A 10,694-nucleotide genomic window follows, 5' to 3' on the forward strand; every position below is an offset into this window, starting at 1 on the left:
TGTTATCAATTACCAAAAAAAAAAAAAAAACCAATATATATTTATTACAATGTTGAAGTAACACCAATCATCTTTATTACTTAACAAGTATACTTTTATCATTAGAAAAGAAATTCAATATTTCTCTAGTAAATTTGTATTACCTTTATCATTTTTCTAATTTCACTCCAAATTAATGGGATGGTTTTATCAATGTGTATCTAAACAAGTCATGTGAATAGTCATTTAAATGTAGGATTGCAACGTGCAGAGTTTTGTCGAGTGCTGAATGTTTGTAGTAAGCTCGACGACAAAAGTAAAATATTCAAGTTTGGTGTGACCTCGAACCAACCTTGCAGACAATGCTAGAGCATATGCAATAATATTTTCCCCATTTTCTTTTCTTTTTTCAAACAATTAACTAATAAATTCAATCACATTAACAACTTTAACCAAAAGGTTTATGAGTGATTAATCCTTTAATAAATTGAATGAGAACATCTCTTGACTTTAACCATGCTATCTATGCCCTTGTTTTGTAGATGGTAGGTTTATCTCCTAGCAGCAGAAAATTCTGGTGTAGCTAAAACTCATGGGAACAGTCTTCCTACCCGAAGGCAGCGACCTTACCATGGCTGGATTAGTAATGATGGTGAGGTGGAACTAATGCAACTAACGAGTAACGCCAACTCCATTTCAGGAGAGAATAGCGAAGCTGCTTAATGAGCTAGATGGGATGAGAAAGCCTAAATTCATTTGGTAGGGAGGATAAAAAAGTTGGAAGATAGATGATAAAAAAGTGGGTGAGAGGACAGAAAGAGTAGGAATAATAAGAAGGTAGTAGGATAGAGAGGAAAAAAGTAGAGGGTTAAAAAATAATTTAATAAACATCCCTTGTACAGTTGTACTAGGGTTGTGTTCCTTTTCAGTGAGGTTTTTATTTATATAAATTTAAATTATATATTTAGTTAAATCACCCTATAATAGTCACTATACTTTTCCTGTTTTCATTTTAAGCATTGCCAAGTTGTCTGCCACTTAATTATGGATTTCTTGTGAGTCCTTAGTCCTGAATCCTGATAGAAAGATGAAATTGAAACCATGACCTCTTAATACTTAGCACAGATAGGGAGACATGTGAATCTTTCACTTTCTTTTCATTCTGCTTGGACAGGCATGAAATGATGCAAGCATAAAATAAAGAGTGAGGACGCAAAATTGTGTTGCTTGTAACTAATTCTGACGTTACTACTTTTCTGAACAGTAGCATACTCAATGATATATAATCATTGATTCATGTGAATATTATTTTAATGGACATGTCGGCATTTACTATGCTAATAGTGCATTCTGTTTGCCACGTAGGATATTTCTGTTAAGTGAATGATGGTAAGGACTAAAATGAAATGCATTTTTTATTTTAGGGACTAAAAGCGGTAAAATAGAAATTTATGGACCAAAATAGAAATGACCCCAAAATGTAGAGACCAAAAGTGTATTTACGTCATTTTTTATATAAAAAAATTATGGGATTTCATTTTTTTCAATGAACACTTTTTTAATTAAGAAATAAAAAATTAAATATTAAAATAAGGCTAAAACGATGTCGCTTTGGAGTGGGCTTAATAGCAACAACAAACGACACCCTAACAGAGGACTGAATTAAGGAGTTTTAAGACTTAGAGGACTAAAATGAATAAATATAAACTTAGAGGGCTGAAATAAAAAATAATGAAACTTAGAGAGTGTGTTTTGCATTTTGGCCTTTATTTAATCATTTAAAACCACTTAGTTAAAGATATATATATTTTTCATTTCATTTTTAAATGTCTATTTTTATTGGGAAAATATCATTTTCTTCTTGTGAATATATACTAGTTTATACACATATTTATAATTCATACTGGAATGTTCCTATTTTAAAGTGGATGGGAAATAATTAAAATTAAGAAACCCAAATGGCAAAATAATGAACCTTATGAATCCTATAAAAAATTGAAGAGATTAAAAAAAACAAAGGGAGAGAGAGAGAGAATGATAGGTACCTTTTCTTTCTCACTTTTAGGCCAAGTAGTTCATGTTATCTGTGGCCTGATACTCACGAATGTCCAAAAGGAAAAATAATGAACCTTCCCATGAACCAAAAACAGGGTCTAAAGGTACTCATAAATGTTAGAAGAATACACTAGCCAACGTACTTGTATCAAGCAAAAGCAACAAAAAAACTACCGCATCATATCAAAAAAACACAAAGTGTAGAGCCGTATATGAGAATGGCATGTCTCATCTAAACAATAATTGCTCAAATAGAAGGTTAATAATTAATACAAAACCCAACATGGCAATAAATGCAATTTAACAAAACCTGTTTCCATTTGGCAAAGAAGTTTTGGCACACATATAACAAAACCTGTTTCCATTTGGCAAAGAAGTTTTGGCACTCGTTGTAAACACCAAGCCAAGCGGTGGAATGTGCCAATGAAAAATGGTAAAAATAAATTAGTTTTTTGCACAAAAATCAGAACCCAAACTAATATCAGTATTAAAAAGAAATCCTATTTAAATCGATGCAAACACCACAAGTCAAAATCAATCTAATAATCCACTTCACATGAAGTCGTAACTCTGTTCAATATAAAAAATTTTGTATTTAGAATTTATTTTTAGTTCTATACTGAATTTAAGTTTGATGAAAGGGCTTAGAAATATTTTTTGTCTGCAATGTGTGCTAACTTTTAGGAAAAAGATACATGTGTGAGATATATTTAAATAAAGATGATGTGTGCTAATGTTTAAGAAAAAGACGTGTTAAATATATTATTAGTGGTTTAAACTTTTTTTGTAACTGTTTATAAAATCTAAAAAAGAAAAAAAAAAACAGTATGGGAAGCAGTTAAACACATGAGGGTGTTTTTTTTTTAAAAGAAAAGAAAAAAAAGAAGAAGAGAAAATGTGGGTTGTTTAACCTCTTTTCCAATTTCTTATTAATGAACAAAAAAAAAAAAAATTGGTTGTGTAAATGCTTGGTAGTGGAATGGGATTTGATTTTCTTTTTTTAATTTTTTGAATTTAGTCATTGAATTTCCTTTTATGCACGATTTTTTTAATTTTTTATGTACAGTGATAATATAATATATTAGGGGTATTTTAATCAATAGAAATAGAAATAACTAATTTTTTGAATTCTCTTAATATATAGAAATAAAAAAAGTAATTTGAGAAAATTAAAGTCCATTTTTGTTCAACGTGATGTTAGGCACCCTGAGTTTTCCCAGCGAAAGAGTGAGTAATTAGGGGGAAAAAATCCTTAAAAACATGTAATTGTAAAAGAATTAAAGCCAACCTCAAGTCCTCTCTCTCTCTTTAATAGTTGGACAAATCCTGCTCACTGCGTTTCCAGTTCTAACGTGACACCCGAAATCCTAAACCCAAACAACCAAAAACGGTGGGCCTTCAAAATTGTTCTTTCATTAATTTTATTTTGGGCTGGGCCTAAATAGTAAATACTCTCCAACCCAACGCACAAACAATCCGCCATCCTTATTTACCAGCTACCGCAAAGGCAAAAACTAACAAATTCCATTTCAAATAGAAATAAATCATAGAGTCATAGTATTTCATTGATGGGGGAGAGCCATGTTTAAACCTCCCTTTTTCACTAGTGGTTTTTATTTTTATTTTTAAGTATTTCATTGATAATGCGAACCAGGTAAAAGAAAAAAAAAAGTTTTTATCTTCGTTTTAAAACAGTTTTAATTTCTATTTCTATAAAATATATATTTTTTAAATAAAAACTATTCATGCACACCCCTAGATGGATTTTATGTTGTTGTTGTTGTTGTAGTAGCAGCAGTAGTGGTAACATTTAAGAGGTATCACCGTACATCCTTAGTGCGATGGTCACTCTACAAATATAAGTATTTGTAGGGTGTGAGAGGAGGGGGGAGCAAGACTGGGATTCAAGTTTCCAAGAGGGAGTTTCACACATATATACACTTAGATTATGCTAGAGTAGAATTTATATTTTGTCTATAAAAAATTAAAAAAAAAAAAATCTTTTAGGAGGCAAATGTGTTAAGCAACATCGTTTGCTGTCTGTTATTAAGGTTGCATAGTGGATGTGTTGGGCTCAAACCAATTTTGTTTTTAAGGTGTTTATTGCATGTAGATCGATTGGGTTTAAACAGTTTTATTTATTTATTTATTTTAGCCCCATGGCAAAATCGGAGTGAATTGTGTATATGATATATGATATGAAATCCTCTAGTTTTTTTATTTTATTTTTATTGGAAAACTAAAACTTTAATTAAATAAACAAAGATATTACATCATGGTGAAGAGCTTGTTCTAAAATCTTATATATATACCTACTATTTAATATTTTTTAAAAATTTGGGGGCACAACGCCTCTCAGCCTATACGTGGTTCCATCCCTATCCTTACCTACACACATGAGAAAATACTACAATGCGAAAATCATGAAAAGTTGCCCCAATGCCATAGATAATAGGAGCTACTGAAGTAGGAGAAGGAGAGATGCTAGTAAGAGCCCGATAAACAATAATTGAGTCACCTTCCAACACCAGTTCATGAATACCCACATCCTTTGCCAATTGAATACTAGCTTTAAAAGCTTTTGCCTCCACCTCTAGAGCACCTAAAGGATCGGGAATCTTCTTGCTTAGAGCTGCTACCACCAATCCCTTATCATCCCTGATAATAACCCACACAGCGGCTTCCTTCTGACTCGAAAACACAGTTCCATCCACATTCAGCATATAAAAGGAACCCATGGGTGGCACCCAGGTAGCATTCAGGTCTGGAGGCAGATGTGGAGAGACCACATTGGCAACCTGATACTCGTATAGGTATCTCAAAGTCTACTACACCAATTCCAGCTCGCCTTTCCTCCTCCATGTTGAATTTCATTTTGATTAACCCAAAACTACAAGCCATAGATACTGCAAGAGCGATCTTATCCTCTTTAAACATCTCTACCATCATAATATGCCAAAGGAGATCATAAAAACTATTGAACTAATACGGCCAAGACAGCCCAAAAGTTCCAGAACAATTCCAAAATTTGCACGCACTGGGACAAGACCTAAATAAGTGACCCGTAGATTAACAACCAGATTTACACTCCTCATATACATTATCATTAAGCACATGCCAGTGCACAATTTTCTTTTGCAGGAAGAATATCCTGACAAGCCCGCCAAGCAAAATGTCGAATTTTATGAGGAATCGCTAATCCCCAGAATAGTTTCCAAAACTTACGAAGCTGGCTTTCATCTGATGTGGACCCCGTAGACGAGGTAGAGGATAACTCCAATGCAAACTTATAGGCACTCCGTATAGTGAAACAACCATTCTGAGTTCCAGACCAGACCAGACCAACTTAGGCGGCTACCTATTGCTTAAAGGTATGCTCTTGATGACATCAACTTGAAAAGGTGAAACCAGGTTGTCAAGTACTTCTTTCTTCCAGCAGCAATTATCAAAATCCACAAGGTCAGCAACTCAGAACTCTGGATTAATATTAGCTATTAGGGACACCACCTTATGGTTAGAGGAATCTAGTTGCCACTTATCACTCCAAACCCGTATACTAGAACCATTCCCCACCTACCAACGTAGACCATGTTAAGCCACCTGTTGGGCTGCCATAATGCTTCTCCAAATATACGATGGATTGCTACCCAAAGATGCATGAACAAAGTCACAATTTGGAAAGTATCTAGCTTTAAGCACTTGGTACACCAAGGAGTTCTGCCAATTCTGTAGCTGCCATCCCTGTTTAGCTAAGACTGCCAAGTATAATGCTTAAATTGCTTAAAACCCATCCCCCACGTGATTTAGGTAAGCAAAGTTTTTCCCAATTAAACCAAGTCATCTTCTTCTCATCTTTTTTTGTTCCCACCAAAAATTACGAATCAAGCTAGTAAATTCATCACATAGAGAATTAGGATGTTTAAAACAGCTCATTGTATAAGTTAGGATAGCTTAAGTTACTGCCTTAATCAAAATTTCTTTTCCCATCTTTGAAAGCAACTTTTCTTTCCAGTCAGCTAGTTTCTTTGCAAGCTTCTCCTTAATGTCATTGAATGTGTTACATTTTTTCCTACCCTCCAAAGAAGGGAGACTAAGATACTTCTAATGTTGTTGGATAACCTGAGCTCCAAATTTGAGTTTAATCTCTTCTTGAATGATATTGTCAGTATTCGAGCTAAAAAAGAGCGTAGTCTTAGCTCTATTTAATTGTTGGCCAGAAGCTTTTTCATACACATGTAAGACATGTTGCAAAGAGTCATATTCTTTAAGGGTAGCTCTACAAAAATTAGACTATCATTTACAAAAATAGGTGAGACAACTTGGGACCCTACTACAAAGTGCAATGCCGTCCAACTCAATAGAACAGACAAATTTTTTTTTTTAACGAGGCTGATAAACCCTCAGCACATAATAAAAAAAGGTATGGGAAGAGAGGGTCACCTTGGCGAAGTCCCCTAGACTGTATGATATTGCCACAAGGTTTCCTATTAATTCACACCGAATAAGTAACAATAGAGATACATCTCAACACCAAGCTTCTCCATTTTGGATCATACCCCAGCTTCTCCATAATTTTCTCAAGACATGAACTTCATTTCATTTTATCATAAGCCTTACTCATATTAAGCTTTAAAGCCATCTCCCCTCTTTTTCCTTATTTTTTCTGATTGATATTGTGTATAGTCTCAAAAGCAACCAAGACATTATTAATGATCAATCTATCATGCACAAAAAAACACTTTGAATATCACTAATAATGGATGGTAAGATCCTTTTAAGTCTATTGCCTATAGCTTTAGATGTCAATTTAAAAACAACATTACATAAGCTAATAGGGTGGAAATCAGTCACTATTTTGGGATCTTTATTTTTTGGAACCAACACAATATGAGTATGATTGAAATTAGGAGGAGAGATACAAAAGTTAAGAAAATCAAGTAATTAAGTGAACAAAAAGCATGAATGGATTTACTTGTATCATAATTAGTTCTATCTGGATTATATTTTATCATATTATCAAAAAAAATTAACAAAAACATTAAAAATTGATCAGCTTATTCCAATTCACTTATTTCAAAAAGAATAGATTTTTAAATCCATGATAAAGTTAAACCTTAGAAAATTTAATCAAACTCTAAAAAATCTTAATAAATTGTAAGCCCATATTAATGGGTAGTTATTAGTTAAGATCAGGTTTTTAGTTTGGTAGATTATCAAAAAATAAATAAATAAAATAAAAGGTTTTAATTTGGTAAGTGGTAAAACATTTTTTCCGCTTAGTTCTAACTTCTAAGCCGGTTGTCATTTTCAAATTAAAAAAAAAAAAAAAAAATCTGTTTTGATTTCTCAATATACACATACACAATACAATACTTTTATTTTTAGTTGTGCTAGATCTCGGTCTGATATTTTATTATTTTATTTTATTTTGACCCATAAAGAATTGACACGTGTCACAATATCTCTATGTATACATTGTAATTACAATGTAAATTTACATTGTAGACACATAAAAATTGACGAATGTTGTACACATTAGCAAAATTTATACAATATATATATATATATATATATATATATTTTTTTTTGCAAATGTATATTATATTTGCCACTTTTTGTATGTCTACAATGTAAGCTTAAATTGCAAGTACAAAGTAAACATATAAAGATATTTGAAAAAAAAAAAGCTCGAACCAAATTGGCATTATTGAAGGAGAGAGAGAGAGAGAGAGAGCAGCTCAATGGAAACCAAAAACACTATTCATGAGCCATTGGCTCAATTTATATAGTTAGTAGAAATAGAAGTTTCATACTAACTTCTTGAAACAATCCTTGCAAAAATAAATAATGCTCCACAAGAGGAGGTAAAAAATGTTTTTTTAACCTTATATGCTTGATTTCTTTTGTTGTTAGTTTATTAACATGACAAAGAAAATATGAAGCATGGTGCTTAATTCTTAAAAAAGATAAATCATTAGTCTCTGGGAAATCAATGTATTTCATTGAGCTCAATGTATTTACCATAAACCTGTGTGTTGTTTTACATTGATTCTATATGTGTGTGCTTACTTTAAAAAATAAATTAAATTAGTAAACTAACACCACATTAATGTTTTCATTCAAATTCTATTCTTGAATTTTGCAAAATTATAGATTTTAATCTCTTTAATTCTATATCATCTTTTTATATTGAATTAGATAGATTTTCTTTGGAGTGAAAATGATGTGCCGTAAACTCAGTAGCCACTAAGCATATTTGGGCATTCATAGAATATTAGAATTGTATTGCTCTTATCCAATAATAGAATAAGAGATTGAATATATGTGTATGTTGTGGGCAATAAATCTGTGCCAGTTGTTTGGTAAAGACTAAAGAGAAAATAAAATGATCCTGAAACTTTATGGCTAAACCATATCTCCTTTTGATGTATAGTCCTTACTTTAGACTTTTTCTACCCACTTGAAATTAAGATTACATTGATTGTTGTCATGGTAGAAATTGACGTGCAAATGTTGACTATATAAATAAATAAAAAATTTGGAATCATAAATTCACTAAGGTTGTGTTTAGATTCGATGATTTAAATCCAAAGAATTTTAGGATCAATTACTAGCATATATTACTTGATATAAATTTAAAAGCATTTGATAATTTAAGCATTGGGGATTTTGCTTGAATTATGGATTTAAAATAATTTCTTATGCCTAATATTTTCAAATCTATATATTAATAAAAACTCAAATGCATCAATACATTTCATCAATGGAAACAAATTAGGCATCTCATGATCCAGATCACAACCTTAACAACCATGCATATATGGCATAATTGTGTAAAGTTGTCTTTGTTTTATTTTCCTTTAGATTTTTTTTTTCTTGGTAATTGAAAGCTCAGATTTGTGTTAAAAGTACAAGAGCTATTTAGACTCCAAAATAAAAGATTACAGCTCGGTTGATTTTATTCTAATTTATCTAAGTGCAAAAATAAGAGTAAATGAAGCGCAAACAACTGATACAACTCTAGTGCATAAACATGAACAACAAACAATAAAGGTAAATCATATGAGTAAGAGAAGAATGATGCAAACACAAGATAACATGCCGATGTGTTATCGAAGAGGAAACTGAAGAACTCGGCGAAAAACCTCTTCACCGCCCTCCAAGCGGTAATCGATCCACTAGAGAATAAAGTTGGAGTACATGAATAACAAAAGACCCTCCGAGCCTAGTCTACCCAATATACTTGAGCCTTCCAAGCTCCTGCTACCAACGGACTTCATAGAGTCATGTCTTCTCTAACTTTCCAGATCCCACAATATGCCCGATTGCATCCAAAACACTCTCTACACTCTGAAAATGTGTGGGTTGTGTTTTGGTACAAATCTTCTCTCAAAGTATGACAATGGGAGAGGGAAGGAGAAGAGGCTAGGATGATTTCTCACTAAGGATTAGTAGCCCTCTCTCTAAAAGATGGGTGTAGGTGTTGTAGAAAACCTATCTAGGGTTTTTCTCTCTAAATGACCTCCTTACACATTTGTGGGTAATGAGGGTATATATAGTGTGAGTGAAGGGTAAAAAAGTCATACTTAAAAAAACCTCCAGGCAGAGAGTTTCGCGGGTGTCTCACGGGAAGGCCTTACCCACGAGACAGTCGCGAAAACCTCCAGGTTGGCACGACGCTTCAGCTTCCAACGTGTGCTTCTCATGTGACTCTTTCGTAGGTTAGCATCTAGCAAGACAGTCACAAAATCCACTGATCTTCAATTAAGCTTGAGTCTTCACCAACTTAAACCCAATACAATAAAATCTCACAAAGTACAAAGAACAAAATTAAAGCAAATACAACACTTTTTGTCATAGAATAAAACTAATATAAAATATAGTTATAAATCACAACTTTACAGTAACCAAACAGGGGATATATGCCTAATTCCGAGTAGCTTCCATACCTACTTGGTTGACCATAGAGGCCAATGTTGATGTATTACAAACTTGCCAAACTCTAAGCTCAACCTCACGAGCTAATAAGGCTCCAGATGTTGAATCAGCCCATAGGCGACTCTACGTTGAAGCCATGGTGGTCACAAGACCACCATAACTGGAAAAAAATAATTATTATATATAAATTTTAAAAATTTATGACTTTTTTTAACTTTAAGAAAGATTTGTGATTACCCTAAAATTTTTAGGCCTAACATAATTAAACTTTGGACAAGATTTGGCAACAAACTTGGGTAAACTAAGACTATAACTTAATATTTTTTATTGGTTATAAATTTTGACAAATTCACCATTGGATTACATTTTTCTTCTTATATCCCCTCATACTTGCAAAATTTCAATAAGATCAGAGATCAATAGTTATGTTATCGATCATCTATTTAAATTTTGAGTTTTTCCAAACTAAAATTTTACATAAAAAAAATAAATTTATAGATTGAATAATAAATAACATCTGATTGTCATGAAATTTGACATGTGTTTTAAAAATATAAAAAATATGTAATTCAACAGTTAGATTTTAAAAATATATAGTCATTTTAATTTGTTTAGTGAGAGTTAGGCTACAACTAAATTTGTAGCCTTAGGCTACAACTAAATTTGTAGTCAAATTTTGTCCTTAAACTTTGGTCTCCTTAACAATATATTAAGCCATTACC

At 32.3% G+C, this 10,694-nt stretch overlaps 1 protein-coding gene across 1 annotated transcript; it reads right to left on the reverse strand.

The window, feature by feature from the left end:
* Positions 1 to 4,418: 4,418 nt before the first annotated feature.
* LOC142616572 (uncharacterized) lies at positions 4,419 to 4,980 on the reverse strand. The gene is made up of 2 exons (XM_075789396.1): positions 4,942 to 4,980; positions 4,419 to 4,832 (listed from the first exon to the last, which is right to left on the reverse strand). Exons 1-2 carry the CDS (start codon positions 4,978 to 4,980, stop codon positions 4,419 to 4,421), a joined length of 453 nt encoding a protein of 150 aa, XP_075645511.1.
* Positions 4,981 to 10,694: the final 5,714 nt, after the last annotated feature.

This window comes from Castanea sativa, chromosome 11, assembly GCF_040712315.1.
Source record: "Castanea sativa cultivar Marrone di Chiusa Pesio chromosome 11, ASM4071231v1".
Classification (NCBI taxonomy): domain Eukaryota; kingdom Viridiplantae; phylum Streptophyta; class Magnoliopsida; order Fagales; family Fagaceae; genus Castanea; species Castanea sativa.

What these genes read in the sequence shown, in the direction of transcription:
- LOC142616572 (XM_075789396.1), bottom strand. Translation starts at nt 4,980, where the DNA reads ATGGTAGAGATGTTTAAAGAGGATAAGATCGCTCTTGCA. An exon ending in AGGATAAGATCGCTCTTGCA is followed by an intron (nt 4,833 to 4,941) that starts GTATCTATGGCT and finishes TACGAGTATCAG; the next exon opens with GTTGCCAATGTGGTCTCTCC.